Source organism: Nerophis ophidion, linkage group LG11, assembly GCF_033978795.1.
Source record: "Nerophis ophidion isolate RoL-2023_Sa linkage group LG11, RoL_Noph_v1.0, whole genome shotgun sequence".
Lineage (NCBI taxonomy): Eukaryota > Metazoa > Chordata > Actinopteri > Syngnathiformes > Syngnathidae > Nerophis > Nerophis ophidion.
Genome location: NC_084621.1, coordinates 64,343,571 through 64,365,160, shown reverse-complemented (window position 1 = coordinate 64,365,160; position 21,590 = coordinate 64,343,571). Strand labels below are relative to the sequence as shown.

The following is a 21,590-nucleotide window of genomic DNA, read 5'->3' as shown; positions in this document are numbered from 1 at the left end:
TTTTCTAATAGTAAAGGAAATTGTGTAAAAATAGGGAACAAACACTGACGTTGTTATTGTATGCTGCCAGAAAAATACAGCATATATAACATTTAAAATCTGACCTATTATATTCTTAGGGCATTCAGTCAATTGAAAACAATGACCTGGATGACTGAGAACATCTTTAGATGTGGCTTATTATACAAGAAGTTTAATAACAACGCCTGATTGTAGCTGAGATAGGCACCAGCGCCCCCCGCCACCCCAAAGGGCATAAGCGGTAGGAAATGGATGGATGGATGATATAATGATATGATAAATGGTATGATTATGCCAATTGTTTCATCTAAAAAATCTATGTACTAGTAATTTCCCAATTACACTAATAGGATGTTCAGGAAAGATACAATAGTGGAGTGGAAGTACTGCAAGTACCTTTATTCATAGTACTTCCACAATTATGATCTTCAGTACTTATTGACTTCTTACTGGGTTTAATATAACATTAGTTGCAAAATAAGTCGAAGTAAATTCATTTTCGTAAGGCATGGGGAACATAAACGTCCTTTTTTGCAACCTACGTAAAAGTGTTACTCAAAGGTAGTCATCGTCTGTTCTGTCATTGGCTGTTTTTTATGTCAATCATTAACAGCCTTGCCACTGATTGGCTGGTTGATCCACCAATGTAAGTGAGTTTGGGGCGTGGGTGGAAACAAATGATAAAACTATCTCTGCAAGAAATCTAAGAAGGAAGCTAAAGGAGTAAGGACAAGATACTGGTCTACAGCCTGCTTGTACTGGTAAAATAAACGGTTTTCTATGTGTACTTTTGCGTCATTATTGTTTTAATGTTTGGTAATAGAGTTCCAAAGTAAGCCTACTAAATGTTACATCGTATTGGACGTGTTGTGGTTCTACACATTGTACATAACACCCTATTTTTTATACAGTATTATATTAATCCATTATTATTGATACTCTTACATTAACAACAATAATGTATTTTTAAAGTAATAATGTATTGACGTGGCATACTCTTAAAACCGCCACAAAAACGAAAATGGTAGTGTGTCGCCATCTAGTGGCGGAGTTTAGTTATAATCTCCAAACGAATTTAAAGTAATGTGTTTAAAGTCTAAATCTTATTTTTTTTTTGCTTGTTGGCTTACTTGCATAAGCTCAGTTCAAACAAATAATAGTCAGGGATTGATAAGAATCCAGAGTTCTGTTGACCTACTGCACAAGTCATGCACTTTGGAACAGACACTTGTTAGTTATTAGTAGGTCTGTTCACTCTGCAAACACTTTGTCTCTGCACTCTCAAGCAGAATTTCATTTTTGCACAGCAGAATGGCCGAGCCCACAGGGATCCTGATAACAGGAGGCAAAGTTGTCAATGAGGATTGCTCTGCGTTCAGCGACGTCTACATCAAAAATGGGAAAATTGTGGACGTTGGACCGAATCTTCATGTTCCGGAGGGAGTGAGAGTCATTGATGCCACTGGTAAATTGGTGATACCCGGTGGCATTGACACGCACACACACATGGAGCTTGCATTCATGGGCACCAAGGCTGTGGATGACTTCAATATCGGAACTAAGGTGACTGATTTTGATTCATGACGGTACATTGTCATGTATTATCTGCCAAAGTTGTTAACGTGCCCAGAATTCAATTGCAATTTGAAAGTATTATGCCACCACTACTTTTATTGTTGTATTAACGTGTTTCAAAGTTGTATAACCGCTTTAGGAAAAAATGACCCCCCCGACTTGGAGGATGTTCATTCAGTCGTTTAATTTTGTCCACAAAAAAAAAAGATAATAGAAAACTATAGTCATTTTAAAATGACAACTCTCTGGCTGTAAGAAACACTAAAATAAATCAAGAAAATAAATGGTGGTAGTCTATAACAGTTTCATTTCCAGATCAAGCATAGTGCAAAATTTATGGAATCAACCTGTAAAAATTCCCAAAGCTAAGCTTAAATCTGTTCATTAGTCTACAGCAGGGGTCCCCATTACGTCGATCGCGATCGACTGGTCGATCTCGAAGAGTGTGTCAGTCGAGCTCAAGCCAGGCATTAAAAAATAGACATAAAAATGAGCAATCATCAATCATACCAAGACTTCACTTTCGTCAGTTGTTTGACATTCTCGGCACCCGAGGATCTTGTGAGATGACGCTGGCTGCTGCGAGCTCATATTTAAGAAAAAAATCACTAACAGGGCGGACGCAGAGAAACACATTTTATTTCTAGAGACTCCGTACCTACTGTCAAAACTCTAAAGACCGACTGCACAGTTCCTGTCTTCACCATAAAAGACCTGTTTCATCCTGCCTGTGCTAACAAAATAAGAGTCTCAGAAAGCTAGCGTGCACAAGCTAGCAAGCTGCGGAGTTTGATGCCAATGTATTTCTCCCCCGCCCTCAGCGACCGCTTTCTCACTTGCTTGCCCACCCGCACAGTCACTGACGTCACTCACCTGCTGCCAGACATTAAAGGGCCACACACATATGCTACTCTCATAACAAAGTGTTTAAAAACGAGTATGCAAGTTGGACAAATGAGATGCCAAATCCAACCACTTTCATGTGGTATTGGACGGAAAGGAGGACTTTTTTTTCCTCCATTTGAAAATGCGGACGTTATCAGCACCACTGTCTAATTCCAATCAATGCAAGTCAATCAATCAATCAATCAATGTTTACTTATATAGCCCTAAATCACTAGTGTCTCAAAGGGCTGCACAAACCACTACGACATCCTCGGTAGGCCCACATAAGGGCAAGGAAAACTCACACCCAGTGGGACATCGGTGACAATAATGACCCAGTGGGACGTCGGTGACAATGATGACTATGAGAACCTTGGAGAGGAGGAAAGCAATGGATGTCGAGCGGGTCTAACATGATACTGTGAGAGTTCAATCCACAATGGATCCAACACAGTCGCGAGAGTCCAGTCCAAAGCGGATCCAACACAGCAGGGAGAGTCTTGTTCACAGCGGAGCCAGCAGGAAACCATCACAAGCGGAGGCGGATCAGCAGCGCAGAGATGTCCCCAGCCGATACACAGGCAAGCAGTACATGGCCACCGGATCGGACCGGACCCCCTCCACAAGGGAGAGTGGGACATAGAAGAAAAAGAAAAGAAACGGCAGATCAACTGGTCTAAAAAGGGAGTCTATTTAAAGGCTAGAGTATACAAATGAGTTTTAAGGTGAGACTTAAATGCTTATACTGAGGTGGCATCTCAAACTGTTACCGGGAGGGCATTCCAGAGTACTGGAGCCCGAACGGAAAACGCTCTATAGCCCGCAGACTTTTTTTGGGCTTTGGGAATCACTAATAAGCTGGAGTCATCAGAATCAAACACACCAACTTATATTCTTGTCTTTATGAAAGAAAGGAATCTATGTGTGTTAAACATGCTTGTATTATCATTAAACACAATTAACTTGTTAACAAAAATGTCTCTTTCATAAATAAATAAATATAAATTATAAATAGGAATGAGGTAGATCTCCTCGACTTGGTCAATTGAAAAGTAGCTCGCCTGCAGAAAAAGTGTGAGCGCCCCTGGTCTACAGTTAAAAATGAGTGTTTTTACATCTTGGAGAGCTGTCGCACTATGTGAATTGACATGAATCATGAGACGTCAATTGAAACTTGAGGATTACTAAACTTCTTCAAACATCAAGCAATGTTGCAAAAGATGTTGATTTAGTTGTTTTAGTCAGCGGTGTCTAAAATATTGGCCAAGTACAAACAACATGGGAAGGATGTGAAAGGCAAGCATACTGGCAGAAGAAGACAAAACAAGACACAAAACTTAAAGCAATATGTCTTGAAAACAGAAAATATGAGTGGAAACTGGAGTCACCGTCTGGGACTGAACACAAACCGCCTAAAGGAAATGGGATTTAAGTACAGAAAAGCTAAATGAAAGCAGTCATTAACAGCTAAATAATATGAAATCAAGGTTCCAATGGGCTAAGGAAAAGCAATCGTGAACATGGATGACTGAATAAAAGTCATATTCAGTGATCAATCGCACATCTGCATTGGGCCAGGTGATGATGCTGGAACTTTTGTTCAGTGCCGTACCACAACCTTTGATCTGAGGTCAGTTTTACAGAATGAAACTATCACAGTGATGTGTTTTTCACAGAACAAAGATGTATGTACTGGTACGGTAATCATCCACACCGAATAGTAAATAGTTGTCGAATGCAACATTGTTCAGCCTACGCCCAGTCGATCGTCAACATGCTGGTGTGACAAAATCTCGGACCGGTTAATCTTCTACTACCAATTTATGTGTTTCTTCAGGCTGCCCTGGCAGGGGGGACCACCATGATCATGGACTTTGTCATCCCACAAAAAGGCAAGTCTCTCCTGGAGGCCTACGATCGTTGGCGCGAGACAGCAGACAGCAAAGTGTGCTGTGACTACTCGCTGCATGTGGCTGTCACGTGGTGGAATGACCAGGTGAAGAGATGCCGCCACACAACACTACGCATTATAAGATAATGTAGTTTGGTACTGTTACTTTGAGGATGGTCCATTTCCATTTGCCACAAATATATAAACATGTTGGCAATTTAGCCTTTTTAAGCTAGAGTTCATATAAAGAAAAGTTCCAATAGCAGGACCGACCGCAAAAATACATTTATTAAAAAAAAAAAATTGTAGTGGTACAATGGGTTGTCAAACTAATTTTTGTTATGAGCCACATTGCTTTAGAGCTGCCCTCAATGGGCCACTTGTAACTGTAAAACCATATAAATGTATAATCACCTCATATTACACAATTTTCAATTGATTATCATTGTAGGAACCTAAATGCTTTTTAATGGAAGGTACTTTATGTTTATTCAGCCAAAAGAGGACTATTTACTTTATTTGAATAACATGAAAAATGTGTATATTGCATGCTTAGAGTAATTATTTGTAATTATTACATTAGTGTGAATGATTTGATGACATACTGCTTTAATACAGTGAAGAATATATGACTGTTTGATTGCATTTATGGCGGAAGGATCTGTGTGGTAGTTAGGTTCGGACACAGTGTATAATGGGTCTGGTATGGTGGAATCGAGCCACACAGTTTTTTGACCTGACCCTTACTTTTTCTTAATCTTTCTTATTGTAAGACACTCGCTTCATTATGCTATATATTTTTGGTAACACTTTAGTATGAGTAACATAATCACCATTAATTAGTTGCTTATTAACAGGTTAGGGTTGGGGTTAGGGTTAGAGTTAATACTAACTAAGACTCTTAGTTAGTGGCTTACTGGTTGTAGATTAGATTAGATTAGATAGTACTTTATTCATCCCGTCAGGAGAGTTCCTTCAGGAAAATTAAAATTTTCAGCACAATCCCATTCAAGATCAGACAAACATTACAGGGAGACAGAACAGGATCGCTGACGGGTCTGCCGGCTTCCAGCGCCCCTTACAAAAAAAGATGAGATACAGGTAAACAGAGGGGGGGGGGGAATAGAAGATTAAAATGAAATTTTAAAAAATCGGTCTTAGCCTGGGCCTTGGAGAGGGGGGTGCAGACTGAGGCCAAGGGGGAAAAAAAAAAACAAACAAAAAAAAAACAACTATATAATATAATAAGTATAATAAGGCCTTGCATAATAAGGCATTGAGTACTTAATAAGGCATTGATATGTACTTAATAATGACTAAGAGCCAATATGTTACTAATTTGCATGTTAATAAGCAATTAATTAATGGTCAATAATGCAGCTGAGATAGGCTCCAGCACCCCCCGCTACCCCAAAAGGGACAAGCGTTAGAAAATGGATGGATGGATGAATGTTCTCCATACTAAAGTATTACCACAGTTTTTTCCCACGTCGTTATTGTTTGTCGTTTTGGAATAATTAAGTTCACAAGTAAACGATACACAAAACAAAGATGAGCATCTAGAGTTTTTTTTTGACGCAGAAAGTGGGAGCAGGAGAAAATAGAGGAGCGTCAAGCTAAGGCTTTGTTAGGAAACTACAATCATATTTCATACCAACAAACTGATGGAAACATTGCTTTTCAAGCAGTAGTCAAGGTGACAAGTACTGTAAATATTTAATAGATATTAAAATGCTCGGAATAGCTCATTGCAGCAAATAGTATTGAGTTAAGAAGAACTGAAGTTGCATGCAGTGTGTATTTTTTTCTCTCAAAATGCCTTATTGACAAACATTACCAGATTTTTTGGGGCCACATAAAAGGAGTTGGTGGGCCAGATGTGCCCCCCGAGTCTGAGTTCGACACTGGCATTACATTTGAGCGTATTTTCATCTGAATAAAGTAATTTTAGCATTATGGAACTGACCCAAACATCCTGTATATTCGCCAACCCCCATGAACCAGGACGTAAGGAAGACATCTTTTTTCGCATTCTTTCATTATACCTTTATGAAAAGAATATAATAGCGACTTTTGACACCCCTTCTTAACTGTCTATGCGACGTCAAGGCTTGGTTAGCCCAGAATGTTTTAATAATGAATGAGGGAAAAACGGAAATTTGAGTTTTTGGTCCGGCCCTCACTGACTTGGGACCATTGCAAAATTATGTGCGTCCCAAAGTCACCAGCCTTGGCGTCACTATAGACAGCGATTTTAAACTAGACAAGTCAATGGCGTTTTAAAATCGTGTTTTTATCACCTTCGTCTTTTAGTAAAGGTTAAACCGTTTTTATCTTTTAACCTTTTTGAACAAGTCGTGCATGCTTTTATTTCAAGTGGCCTGGACTACTGCAATGCACTTTATGCTGGCATTAGCCAAAAAGCTCTCTCCCGGTTGCAGTTAGTCCAGAACGCGGCAGCACGACTTTTAACAGGGGCCAGGAAACGCCAGCATATAACCCCAATTCTTCAGAGTTTGCACTGGCTCCCTGTTCATTTTAGAATTGATTTTAAAACATTGCTGTTTGTTTTTAAATCTTTACATGGACTGGCACCTCAATATATCTCGGACCTCATCCAAATTTACATTCCTGCGCGCGCTCTGAGGTCCGAGAGCCAGTTCCAGCTCGTGGTGCCCAAGACCAGACTTAAGACCAGGGGAGACAGGGCCTTCTCTGTGGTCGGCCCTAAGCTCTGGAACACTCTGCCCCTCCATGTTCAAACTGCTTCCACAGTGGAGTGTTTTAAGTCTCGTCTTAAGATCCACTTTTATTCTTTGGCTTTTAACACTACGTGAGTTGTGTGGTCCTCTGTCCTCTGTTGTCCTCTGTGTTTTTTTATACACTTTGATTTCTATTTTACTGTTTTAATTGATTTTACCCTTTAAAATTGTTTTTAATCATATTTGTTTTTATATTGTTTTTATTGGTTTTATATTTATTTATTTTTGGTTTTTATTCAGTCATTGGTGGAGCATAATATATATATATATATACTTTTTTTATTCTATTTTATTTATTTTTTTACAATTGTTTTTAACATGGCTGTGCAGCACTTTGGAAACGTTATTGTTGTTTAAATGTGCTATATAAATAAAGTGGATTGGATTGGATTTTGCACAGAACACTATCGTTGTTCATTATTTCCCCACAGTATGTAAGAATAATGTTCATGCTTTGAAATGAGGTGTGTTTAAAAACAAATGTACAGTAAATATTAGCAATTTTATTTGAAGAAATGTAACTCCTAAGTTTGCTTTAGAAACAGTGTACATGCTGATAAAATACGGGTTTTAATATCTTCTCCTGTGTTCCTATATTTTTGCTACTCAGGTCAAGAACGAAATGGAGATTCTGGCCAAAGAGAGGGGCGTGAATTCTTTCAAGATGTTTATGGCCTATAAAGACATGTTAATGCTGCAAGACTCTGAGCTCTACGCAGCCTTCTCCCGGTGTAAGACCCTTGGAGCGATTGCTCAAGTACATGCTGAGAATGGAGACCTCATTGCAGAGGTTGGTGAGACTTAAGTACGGGCAACAGTAAACTGGTAAAAGACCACTAGGAGGCAGCAGATCTTTAAAATATACAATAGTGGCTTCTGTTTCAAGGCTTTATAAAAGTGCATGTTTTTCGATCAAAAATATTATTTTCCCATTAATAATTTTTCATCTGTTTTACGTAAGGTGTTTGATGGTTTAATTTAACCACAGCTATTGTATTATTTATCCCTTTCTGTCTTCCATTGGGACACATCAGGGGGCCAAGAAGATGCTGTCGATGGGCATCACAGGGCCTGAGGGTCACGAACTATGTCGGCCGGAGGAGGTGGAGGCAGAGGCCACCCAGAGAGCCATCACCATTGCCAGTGCTGTCAATTGCCCTCTTTATGTAGTCCATGTCATGAGCAAATCCGCTGCCAAAGTGGTGTCCGACGCACGCAGAAATGGTGGGTGAGAGACGCATACAAACGTTTGTCGTTTAGTTGTCCAAAAACAGTATGATAAAGTTTAGTATGAGTATTTTTCATCTCTTAACAGGGCGAGTGGTGTTTGGGGAGCCTATTGCAGCTGGACTCGGTACGGATGGGACTCACTACTGGCATAAGGACTGGGCCCATGCGGCTTCCTTTGTCATGGGTCCCCCACTTAGACCTGACCCCAGCACCCCTGGGTACCTTATGGACTTGCTGGCCAAGTAGGTGGAGCATAAGAGAGTAGAAGATGAGTCAATGTGAGGGAGAGAATGGCATGGCAGTGTGATATGCTTGGATTTACATGAACCTCATTCAGTATTTGGTATTGTTTTTGGTTTTATTATGAACACCTATTCGGTCATTCATTCGTACATTTTTCCGCTAAATCAGTGACGATCTCAGTGTGACGGGGACCGACAACTGCACATTCTCTGTCTGCCAGAAGGCTCTCGGAAAAGACGACTTCACCAAGATCCCGAACGGCGTAAACGGCGTGGAAGACAGGATGTCTGTTATTTGGGAGAAGGGAGTGGTATGTCACAATCACACCCTTACACACACACACACATGCGCACACACACGATGGTTTCCAGGTTTTCAAAATGCATTCTAACTTGTAAATAAACGTCAATAAAAGTCAGTTTACAGTGGATCCGCCCATAAAAAAACATCCAAAGAGCGCCAACAATACTCAGTTTACATTTCCTGACTTGAATATTAACCAAGTATTAGTGATATTGTTTATAATAAGAGCTCAGTTAGACAAATTATTTATAGTGGCGCCGTGACCACAAGCTTGCGTGCCAATGTTGACATGATCGAATAAGCAACTGCTTTTTCTTTTCCTTGCTCGTCAAACTTTATTCTAGATTATAAATCATGCCTATCCTCTGGATAGTAGGAGAACAAGGATGCATTCTGAGAAGTTGGTACACTTTGACAGCCAATTTAGACTCAGAAAGGGCGAGAACGACACGAAAAGACGCTTGGTTACACCCACATGTTTTTTCGCAAGGATTAGGAGTCATTCTTCCTGTGAATGGGAATATCTGAACATCCCAGCAGTTGGCATACTAATGTTAGCAGAACTTGCACAGTAAGTGATGTTTTATTATATTTGTTGGCTTTCATGAAGTCTGCAGTGAGTAATAATCAGTGATGTTAAAAATAAAGCAAATGTGTGAAGCGTTTTTTAAAATAATACTTAAAACGAGCACATTACGTAAATATAAAATTATTATAAATGTGCCTTTTACTCCATCCGTCCATCCATTTTTCTACCGCTTATTCCCTTTTGGGGTCACGGGGGGCGCTGGCGCCTATCTCAGCTACAATCGGGCGGAAGGCGGGGTACACCCTGGACAAGTCGCCACCTCATCACAGGGCCAACACAGATAGACAGACAACATTCACACTCACATTCACACACTAGGGCCGATTTAGTGTTGCCAATCAACCTATCCCCAGGTGCATGTCTTTGGAAGTGGGAGGGAACCCACGCATTCACGGGGAGAACATGCAAACTCCACACAGAAACATCCCGAGCCTGGATTTGAACCCAGGACTGCAGGACCTTCGTATTGTGAGGCAGACGCACTAACCCCTCTGACACCGTGAAGCCTGTGCCTTTTACTACATTATATAAATACTTACATCATGTTTATAAAACCTTAATGTAGGTGTCTAATTTAGTGCATGGAATTGTAGTGAGTCTTACTAAATCACAATTTTTAAGGGCTTTATATAGCAGCTCCAATAAGCTGCATTGTAAGTGGACTTTTGATCGCATTTATTTAATATTTAGGATGTACATACAGCACGTGTGATTTATCAACACTTATCACCTTTTTGCAAGCACTATTCTGCGTTTTATTTACCACGACAGAAAAGGACCTGCAAACTCCGAGACATACCTGGTATCAGTGTCATGTTCGTAGCGCAATATAAGATAATTTCTTGATGCGGTCTGCTATTTAAAGGCCTACTGAAACCCACTACTACCAACCATGCAGTCTAATAGTTCATCATTGATATATAAACTATTAACATTGCAACACATGCCAATACGGCCTTTTTAGTTTACTAAATTACAATTTTAAATTTCCCGCGGAGTTTCCTGTTGAAAACGTCGCAGAATGATGACGCGTGTTTGTGACGTTATTAGTTGGAGGGGACATATTAGCCAGCCACACTTACGGCTAAAATGTGTCTCTTTTCATCGCGCAGTTACACAGTATTTTGGACATTTGTGTTGCTGAATCTTTTGCAATTTGTTCAATTAATAATGGAGAAGTCAAAGTAGAAAGATGGAGGTGGGAAGCTTTAGCCTTTAGCCACACAAACACACGGTGTTTCCTTGTTTAAAATTCCCGGAGGTGAAGCTTCACTATGGATCAGAGCAGTCAAGCGAACATGGTTCCCGACCACTTGTTAACCGGCAGGTTTCGGTAAGAAAATTGTGGTAAAAAGTCGCCTCTTACCGGAGCTCAGCGGAGCATGCGCCGTACATGCAGCTGCCGTGGACACACACCTCCGACTATCAGGTACTATTTAACTCACTAAAACACTACTGTAGCAACACAATAGAAAGATTAGGGATTTCCCAGAATTATCCTAGTAAATATGTCTAAAAACATCTAAATTACTCCCAATCCAATCGCCTTTTTTTTTTAACTTTTCATTTATTTATATTTTTCCTAGTCCTTCACTATCAATATCCTCATCCACGAATCTTTCATCCTCGCTCAAATTAATGAGGAAATTGTCGCTTTCTCGGTCCGAATAGCTGTTGATGCTGGAGGCTCACATTATAAACAGTGTGAGGATGTAAGGAGCTGATGAGGAGTTGCACATAACCTGGAGTCTATCCCAGCTGTATTTACATTCATGGCCAATTTAGTCTCTTAACAAAACATGGGTGATTTGGGAGCAAGACCCGGAAAACCTACGCACTCACACAGGGGGGGCATGCAATCTAAGGCAGTGATTCTCAAATTGTGGTTCGCGTGCTCCATATAGTGGTACGCCAAAGAAGTGTGTAATAATATACTGTATATGGATAAATAGATTGTACTTTAATTCCTTCAGGAGAGTTCCCTCAGGAACATTAAAAAATGGAGTATCATTGTTCTTTGTGCATTGTGTGTAATGGTACATTGGCCGAAACTATTAAATCCACCTGTTAAATACAACCTCTGGCCTGTTTTTAATGAATACTTAAACGTACCACGCTACTGTATTTTAATGTTGGTCATTATGGTGGTATTAAAGATATACTATAGAGCCAAGTGTTTTCTGAGGTGGTACTTGGTGAAAATATTTAGAAAACCACTGGTCTGAGAGAGGGCTTCACGGTAGCAGAGGGGTTAGTGCTTCTGCCTCACAATACAAAGGTCCTGCAGTCCTGGGTTCAAATCCAGTCTCGGGATCTTTCTGTGTGGAGTTTGCATGTTCTCCCCGTGAATGCGTGGGTTCCCTCCGGGTACTCCGGCTTCCTAGTGTGTGAATGTGAGTGTGAATGTTGTCTGTCTATTTGTGTTGGCCCTGCGATGAGGTGGCGACTTGTCCAGAGTGTACCCCGCCTTCCGCCCGATTGTAGCTGAGATAGGCGCCAGCACCCCCCGCGACCCCAAAAGGGAATAAGCGGTAGAAACTGGATGGATGGATGTTCTAAGAGATTCAGACACTTTTCTGTTGACTGTGAGGTTGAATTGCAAACCACTAAGTCACTATGCAACTTGGCAAATATGGTCTTTTGGTCTTTGGGTTAATGATTTCATAAAACTCCAATACATACTTGCTGTCAATGAGTTGCATATTGTAATGTATGATAAATGAAGATGTCAGCATTCTTCTCTATAGCAGTGGTTCTCAAATGGGGTACGTACCTTCAAGTACCCCTCGGGGTACTTGAAGGTATGCCAAAGGGTACGTGAGATTTTTTTTAAATAGCAGCAATTCAGAAATCCTTTATAAATATATTTATTGAATAATACTTCAACAAAATATGAATGTAAGTTCATAAATGGTGGGGAAAAAAATACAACAATGAAATATTCAGTGTTGACAGCTAGATATTTTGTGGACATGTTCCATAAATATTGATGTTAAAGATTTCTTTTTTTGTGAAGAATTGTTTAAAATTAAGTTCATGAATCCAGATGGATCTCTATTATAATCCCCAAAGAGGGCAATTTAAGTTGATAATTACTTCTATGTGTAGACATATTTGTTTATAATTAAATCACTTGTTTATTTTTCAACAAGTTTTTAATTATTTTTACATCTTTTTTTCCAAATAGTTCATGAAAGACCACTACAAATTAGCAATATTTTGCACTGTTATACAATTTAATAAAGCAGAAACTGATGATATAATGCTGTATTTTACTTCTCTGCTTGTTTTTTTTTTCAACCAAAAATGTTTTGCTCTGATTAGGGGGTACTTGAATTAAAAAAATGTTCACAGGGGGTACATCACTTAAAAAAGATTGAGAACCACTGGTCTATAGCCTTACATGTGTATTTATTCGTATTATTAAATTAGAAGTAAATAAATAATAGAAGTTCTATCCTATCCTCCTACAGTATACAGTAACAGAAATGGTGGTAATCACTAATGCAAATGCAAAAGTGATGGCTTTGCTTTTTGTCAGCTCAGATTTACTGCGTAGTGCTTTCAAATCTCTCGTTGCCTCGCGTCTGGCCGAGTCCGCTCATTGTGCATCAGCTGAGCTCTCTCACTAAAACAGGCTTATTTGTGCATTTCCATCTTCCCAGCACAGTGGTAAAATGGATGAGAATCGATTCGTAGCTGTCACCAGCAGCAACGCAGCAAAAATCTTCAACTTCTACCCGCAGAAAGGCCGAATCGCCAAGAACTCGGATGCTGACGTGGTTATTTGGGATCCCAAGTTGTCGAGGTGAGGAGCCTGCTATAGCCATTCAGCACTTGTGGATAAAATGTCATCTCAGTTCAGCCTAAACTACAAAGTACGTTATAAAACGTATACATAGACTTTCATGTTTCAATGAATATTCATAGGCAATACTGTATATAAAGAATCATACGGCTTATATTTCAGTGTCAAACTCCAAGGCCGGGGGGCATATTTGACCCGCCCCAATATTTTATATTAAAGTCAAAGTACCGATGATTGTCACACACACACTAGGCGTGGTGAAATTTGTTTGTTCTCTGCATTTGACCCATCCCCTTGATCACCCCCTGAGAAGTGAGGGGGGCAGTGGGCAACAGCGGTGCCGCGCCCGGGAATCATTTATGGTGATTTAACACCCAATTCCAACCCTTGATGCTGAGTGCCAAGCAGGGAGGTAATGGGTCCCATTTTTATAGTCTTGTTGGTACTTTAACTTTAATTATGGTATATTTGAGCAAATTTATTTTTAGTCTTTGGTATGACTTTGAACTCCCAACCTACCTATCTCAGGGCGGACACTCTAACCCATGGGTGTCAAACTCTGGCCCGCGGCCCAAATTTGGCCCGCCGTGTAATTTAATTTGGCCCTTGAGACAATATCAAATTAACATTAAAGCTGGCCCGCCGTTATTACACAGCAGTGGTGCTGCTGTAACACCGCAAATTCTCAAACTTGCCAACCCTTCAGAAGTTCAGTGCCCCTCCCGAAAATCTCCCGGGGCAAATATTCTCCCGATTTCCACTCGGACAACAATATTGAGGGCGTGCCTTAAAGGCACTGCCTTTAGCATTCTCTACAACCTGTCGTCACGTCCGCATTTCCTCCATACGAACAGCGTGCAGGCCCACTAGCATAATATATGCAGCTATTACACACACATAAGTGAATGCAAGGCATACTTGGTCAACAGCCATACAGGTCACACTGAGGAGTGGCCGTATAAACAACTTTAACACTGTTACAAATATGCGCCACACTGTGAACTCATACCAAACAGGAATGACAAACACATTTCAGGAGAAAATCTGCACTGTCACATAAACAACAGAACAAATACCCGGAAACCCTTGCAGCACTAACTCTTTCGGGACGATATTTACCTCAGAAGGCTGCAAACAGAAAAGAGGCATTAAATTTGTATTTAAATTTTATTTGATATGCCATTGATATTTTTTATTTATTATTATTATTATTTGAAACTCAATTTTGCATGTCACTATAAAGTTATATAAGCCTTGCTTATTCAATGTTCAATGCAAAACTTGTTTGGGTCCCTATTAAGGTTAATTTGTTCATCCTTGGCCCGCGGCTTTGTTCAGTTTTAAATTTTGGCCCACTCTGCATTTGAGTTTGACACCCCTGAGGCCACTGAGTAGATTATGGTATATGGTTATGGTATATGGTCTGCAAACACCTGGAAATGAAATCCTGTATTTGTTCCGTCCATCTTGACAAAATAAAAATGCATGTGCTTCATGCAATTGCATATCTTTAAAATGTTCTGTTATTTAACGGTGCAACATTTTTAATATATATTTTTTTCAAATAAAATAAATACATAAATATCTGCTTGACAAGCAAGTTATCCATCAAATTGTATCGTAAAAAAATATTATCAAATTCATAGGCAATTGTGTAATGTCATGACACGATTATACTGTATATTCATTCGGAGCGCAGCCATAATCGCACTGAGTTTAACACCCCTTGATTTATACAAACATGTTTAAATATGAGGCTAACTAAATGATAAATGGGTTGTACTTGTATAGCGCTTTTCTACCTTCAAGGTACTAAAAGCGCTTTGACATTACTTCCACATTTACCCATTCACACACACATTCACACACTGATGGAGGGAGCTGCCATGCAAGGCGCCAACCAGCACCCATCAGGAGCAAGGGTGAAGTGTCTTGCTCAGGACACAATGGACGTGACGAGGTTGGTACTAGGTGGGAATGGAACCAGGGACCCTCGGGTTGCGCACGGCCACTCTTCCACTGCGCCACGCCGTCCCTTCTAGTTCCACAAAATACACTTTTTAATACATATTGCGCACTAACTATGGTGGATCTACAATATATCTTATGCATAATATAAATGGTAAATGGGTTATACTTGTATAGCGCCTCAAAGCTATATCCATACATCTATATATATATACAAATATACTGTATATATATATATATTATATATATATATATATATATAATATACATGCTGTACATAATATACATACTGCTACTGTAATTTAATGTTGGTCATTACGGTGCTACTTAGTAAAATAAGTTTGAGAACACACACACACATATATTAGGGGTGTAACGGTACACAAAAATTTCGGTTCAGTACGTACCTCGGTTTAGAGGTCACTATTCGGTTCATTTTCGGTACAGTAAGAAAACAAGATATAAATGTTTTGGTTATTTATTTGCCAAATTTGTAAACAATGGCATAACATTCATATACACACAGGGTCCATTGCCAGGGTTAATGTGGTCAACATATATAAAATAAAAACTAAATAAGATAGGGCTCAGAATAGTTTCTTAACAAAACCTTTCTACTTTTAGAGGGCTTTTTTTTTATTGATTAGGACCATCTCTGAAACCGAATTGTCCATACTTTCTATACATGGCTCTGCCACTAGAGTTACACTTATCACAGTTTAAGAATCACTGATCCATTGCATAAGCACCAATACAAACAAGTTGCATCGTCATCATCCAAGCAGGCTATTTATGATCCACGAGGCCATTGACTGAACTTCCTCTAGTTATGCAACTATTTGTAGCCTCTGGTGCCGGATGTTATGGAGCAACGCTTCCACAGAAAGCGATTAATTAGGCAGTTTTACAGTTGAATTCATTGCAGCAATTAAACACGAGACATTTACGCTTGAAAGCAAACAGTATGTCAGTTGATAGCTAGCAAGATATATAGATAGCTGGATGGATGGATGGATTAATGGACAGATAAAACTGATTTCAGATGTATTTTACAAAAAACGGAACTGCAGTAATAACTGTTATATTAACTGACAGGAAGTTGCACTAGGTCAGAATAAGTTCTTGAATTCACATCAGTGCTTAGCGAACTCCCTGAGGGACTCAGCCCAGATTTTCTTGCAAGTAGAACAAAGTAGAACAGTGCTTGAGGTTACATAAACAAGAGTGCATCACAAACCACTCGGGACTGTCCGTGTGCCTTCCATGACATGGACAAGTGTTTGAAAAGACCACTTGTGCTGGGATTGGTATTGTTTAAACAGAAGACAATCCCAAAAGGTAGATTTATTAGGACATTTCCTCATGGCTTCATATTGGGACTTCTTTAATATCAATGGGATTGGCATTTTTTTAAACAGAAGACAATCCCAAAAGGTAGATTTATTACATTTCCTGACGGCTTCATATTGGGACTTCTTTAATATTAATGAGTTACACTAAAAGCAAGTACTCAGAGACCAGCATATACCATTAATAATATATGTATATAAAATCAGAGGATGTCCACGCCAAACTTCCCCTAGCTCGATGCTAACGTTAGCCTCTTCAAAAAGGTGCAATTATTATTCCTCTACCATTAAAACTCACTGGACAAGGTGGTTATGAAGCCAAAAAAGTGCAAAAATCATTGTTTATGATTATTACTTTTTCTTTGTTTCTTGCTTTAAACAAAGACAGCACAGTCTACCAAGTTGTATTCCTTCCTTGTGTTAAACATACTTGGCGAATAAAGCGGATTCTGATATTACATCAATTTATCAAAATATCTTTGTTATTTGGATGCCAATCTATGGAGGACTTATCCATTGAACAATGTATTTTGATGTTTTTTTTGAGATACTGTAAGGCTCAAGAAGGCTCAAAATGTCTTACACCACCAAAATATGAAGATAATCTTTTCCATCAGTAGGATTAATCCAAAAGAGGCCATGCAAACAGTATGATGACTTAAATGTGACTTATTCAACTAAATACTTCATGTGCACGACTTCTCAGAGCATTCAATCGATTGCAACTGGACTGTTCTTGTCTCAGAAGACGGTTTGACTCCCATGCAAAGAGGCTTCATCAGTTCATGCTCACAGACTTAGATAAGCACCTCTATTCGAAAGGTAAAAAGTCGTTTTTGTGCAAAAAGTTAAAAGTGAAATAGTTTTGCAACTACATAAAACAAAACCATTTGTAGAGGATAAATACTCTACTTTAAAATCTGAGGCAACTGCGATTGATGCAATGCCCTAAAAATACATTGACCCAGATTAATGAGAATATGCACAAGCATATCTCTGAAGTGTGTTAAAATCCTTAATCACAAGCAGACTGAGATTAACCAGTGACATGCTTCAAGTGTTTCTAAGAATAAACTGCGGTTCGTTGCTGTAAACAAATCCAACATTTTTGTTTTTCAAGCTCATCTTTTTGTCTTGGCTGTCACAGTCATGACCTACATTCCTATCCACATTGGCTGTAACAAAATCATAGCAGCTGGAACTGCTCAGATTTAAAAAAATCAACATGTAAATGTAAATATGGTGGACGCAGGATTGTTTTGTGGCTCTGTACAGACCTGTTCTTGGATCTCTGTCATAACAGGAGGATTTCAGCCAAGACACACCACCAGGCTGTGGACTACAACATCTTTGAGGGCATGGAGTGTCACGGTGTGCCCGTGATCACCATCTGCAGGGGCAAAGTGGTGTACGAGGACGGCAACCTGAATGCAACACCCGGATGGGGCAGATACATCCACAGAGAACCGTTCTCTGACTTTGTCTATCAACGAGTAAAACAGAGGGACCAGGTCAGTTAAGATTTGCTGGTAGAGAACAATTCAAGAACTCCTGGTTAGCAGCAGTGAAGTATGTAGCAGTGGTGTCAGAGTGTAAGCAATCAAGAAAGTCACATGCATGTGTTGTAGTACAATGTGGCGACATTTGAATGTGATGTAGCCAAGTTGGGGCTATTACCGTAATATCTAGGCTATAGAGCGCAATAAGTATAAGCCATACCACCCTAATATTTGGACAAATTTGATCTTTTACATATAATTGGCCGCAGGTTTACACATTGAAATATTTACACAGGCGCTCATCTTCATTCACACATTTACCAGTAGACCGTGCCTGTAACATGGCACAACCTACCAGAGAAGTCATTGAGCGTGGTCTTCGCTCTTCTCATCGGCGAGCGGCAATCCATCCCTTCAGGTCCAGCAGTGCTGGTGGATATCTGTTCAGTGCAGTGGTCGTTTCCTTTTACGATGGCCGGTTTCAATCGTCCTCGCCTTTGGTGCTCTGTCATGTGTATTTGTTTGTTTTGCAATTTGTTATTCTTATAGCCAGACCCGTATGTTCATTTTCGCACCTGACGGTTTCGGCTACAACTGTTGCTTTCCTTAGAGGTTGTCACCGGATGTTGCTGGGACACATTGACATATCTGGCCAGCTGATTCAAACTATATTTGGCGCTGTTTTCCTGCTTGTACTAGCAGGCTGACAGCGCCATCTGCAGTCCGACCTCTTCAATTTAAATCAGCGGATCAGGCACGTCACAGCAACATCACGTGACAACCTCTGAGGAAGGCAACAGTTGTAGCCATGTGTCAGGTACGGAAATAAAACACAGGTCTGGCTTTAAGAACAACAAATTGTATAATTTTTGAAAACCTAATGAACCTCTTTGGATTATTTCTTTGTTTGTTTTCCACAATGAGGGTGAGTCCATAACACGCTAAATGGCTGACTGAATAATGGTGTGAGTGTGTTTGATTTAATGTGAACAATTGCATGGGAAAAAAGTAGCGGCTACAGCGCAGCAATTACTAAAATGCAGCATTTCAGGCAATAATTAATTTACTAAAAATAAAATAATTTACGTGGTTAAAGGTGGTACTAAAAATAAATGCTGTAAACTCGGGGTGTCCAAGGTGTGGCCTCATGGACAATTTTCAGCTCGCAGCTTGTTTCTAAATTGGCTTACTTAAGCTAAAAATAAAATTTTTTATGAATTAGATTTATTGAAAGATATCACACTAATTTGTGCCAATGAGATAAAACGTGTAGAGGTTATCACACAGTATATTGACCTCCACACACATTTCTGTATCTTATATCTGTGTTAATATTTTGTTTCATAATTGTACTTATTGTAGAATTAGCTGCCCGCAAATTGGTTTTTATTCCGTTTTATTGTTTTAAAAGCATCTAACACAATTATTTGTCAAACAAATAATTGCACACAAGAAATGTCCCAGATTTCTTGTCTGCATGTACGTTTTCAGAACAAATGTGTTTGTCAGGCCCACCTTCTAGCTGTAGTGCAACCAAAACAATATTGTACAAACCACATGCCCACTAGAGGTGGGGGATATAATACATTTTTAGATGAATCGCAATTCAAACGTGGGCGATTATGAAATCAATTAGTAATTGTCAATAATCGATATTTTGTAAATAAAGAAACGCAGACAGTTTTAATGGTTGGCTGACTGCCTGCAGCGTGCCACCTCACCGAGAGATCCGACTAGCTCATGGGTGTCATACTCTGGCCCGCGGGCCAAATTTGGCCCGCAATGTAATTTGATTTGGCCCTTGAGACAATATTAAATTAACATTAGAGCTGGCCCGCCGGTATTATACAGCAGCGGTGCATTCACCGCTAATTCTAATACTTGCCAACCCTCACGATTTTCCCAGGAGACTCCCCCCCCCCAAAAAAAAACCTACCGGGGCAACCATTCTCCCGAATTTCTCCCGATTTCCACTCGGACAACAATATCGGCGGCGTGCCTTAAAGGTACTGCTTTTAGCGTCCTCTACAACCTGTTGTCATGTCCGCTTTTGCGCCATACAATCAGCGTGCCGGCCCAGTCACGTAATATATGCAGATTCTACACAAACACACAAGTGAATGCAAGGCATACTTGGTCAACAGTCATACAGGTCACACTGAGGGTGGCCGTATAAACAACTTTAACACTGTTACAAATATGCACCACACTGTGAACCCACACCAAACAAGAATGACAAACACATTTCGGGAGAACATCTGCACTGTAACACAACAACACAACAGAACAAATACCCAGAAACCCTTGCAGCACTAACTCTTCTGGGACACTACAATATACACCCCCGCTACCAACAAACCTGGATTTTGCATGTCACTATAAAGTTATATAAGCCTTGCTTGTTCAATATTCAATGCAAAACTTGTTTGGGTCCCTATTAAAAGGTTATGCTGTTCAACTTTGGCCCGCGGCTTTGTTCAGTTTAGAATGTTGGCCCACTCGGTATTTGAGTTTGACACGCCTGGACTAGCTCCTTGATAATAAGGCCCTTCTATTCCAGTTTTTTACACATTTCCATTAATTTAAAAATGTGATGGGAATTTGTTTAACGGTTTGTTATTAAAAATGCAGCCCTAAAAGTTGCAAGTGTTAAACGCTTATTTAGTGAAACAAAAATACATAGATTTTTATTCGAATCGTAGCTCCTGAATTGTAATCATAATCGAATCGTGAGGTGCCCAAAAATTCCCGACTCTAATGCCCACCGTCCAAAGTCTGAGGACCACGTTGCCTTTGGTCTGTCCTCTGAGTTGTTTTGGATTACTCAGAACATAACCTTTCATTTTGCTTTGGTCTGCAGGTGGGCCAACCTACAGCTGTGATCAGACACCCCTATGAAGGAAAAGTCATTTCTCTGTGAACAAGTGAGCCTGCTACATGAAAGCCTCTTTGAATCTCCAGCTGTGCTTGTGCTCATGTGCACGTGCTTGAACAAGTCACCGCTCTGTCTACATTTTATCGAGGTATTCCTACAAGCCATTCGTACAGGCAATTGTCATTTTAATTATCATGTGCAGCAAACATGAGAACAAAATTAACGTCATGTGGTGACATTGCTGTATCTTGCCAAAGTCTGCTTTTATATTTACCAACACAAATATTTGTAACTGTATTGTGTAACTGTTTAAAATAAACATGACGAATAGGGACGGGTGCTGCTTCATGCCTAATAAAGTGCACTGCTGTGTTATCTCAACCACCTTTTAAAAAGGAACACACCTTAAATCAGGGGTCTCAAACTCAATTTACCTGGGGACCACTGGATACAGAAACTGGGTGAGGCTGGACCGTAAGAAAAGATTTCTTAAAAAAATCTAACATGCACTTTTTAATGATTTCACCTTCTATGAATGGCTTTCCCGCCCTAGCAACATACCCTCACAATTTTTCCGGGAGACTCCTGAATA

General features: G+C 39.8%; 1 protein-coding gene across 3 annotated transcripts; it reads left to right on the top strand.

Moving 5' to 3' along the window:
- The first annotated feature begins 660 nt into the window (after positions 1–660).
- dpys (dihydropyrimidinase) lies at positions 661–21,328 on the top strand. 3 transcript variants are annotated; one of them, XM_061916488.1, is made up of 10 exons: positions 661–782; positions 1,332–1,584; positions 4,319–4,477; positions 7,745–7,924; positions 8,169–8,358; positions 8,450–8,606; positions 8,776–8,917; positions 13,165–13,307; positions 17,928–18,135; positions 20,984–21,328. In XM_061916488.1, exons 2-10 carry the CDS (start codon positions 1,333–1,335, stop codon positions 21,041–21,043), a joined length of 1,491 nt encoding a protein of 496 aa, XP_061772472.1. In that variant the 5' UTR covers positions 661–782; position 1,332; the 3' UTR covers positions 21,044–21,328. The 3 variants fall into 3 exon arrangements, with proteins under 3 accessions (XP_061772472.1, XP_061772473.1, XP_061772475.1); XM_061916489.1 differs by having other exon boundaries at positions 678–782; positions 1,329–1,584; XM_061916491.1 differs by lacking the exon at positions 661–782 and having other exon boundaries at positions 1,348–1,486.
- The last annotated feature ends 262 nt before the right edge of the window (positions 21,329–21,590 follow it).

What these genes read in the sequence shown, in the direction of transcription:
- dpys (XM_061916488.1), top strand. Translation starts at nt 1,333, where the DNA reads ATGGCCGAGCCCACAGGGATCCTGATAACAGGAGGCAAAGTTGTCAAT. An exon ending in TGGGATCCCAAGTTGTCGAG is followed by an intron (nt 13,308 to 17,927) that starts GTGAGGAGCCTG and finishes CTGTCATAACAG; the next exon opens with GAGGATTTCAGCCAAGACAC. An exon ending in GAGTAAAACAGAGGGACCAG is followed by an intron (nt 18,136 to 20,983) that starts GTCAGTTAAGAT and finishes TTTGGTCTGCAG; the next exon opens with GTGGGCCAACCTACAGCTGT.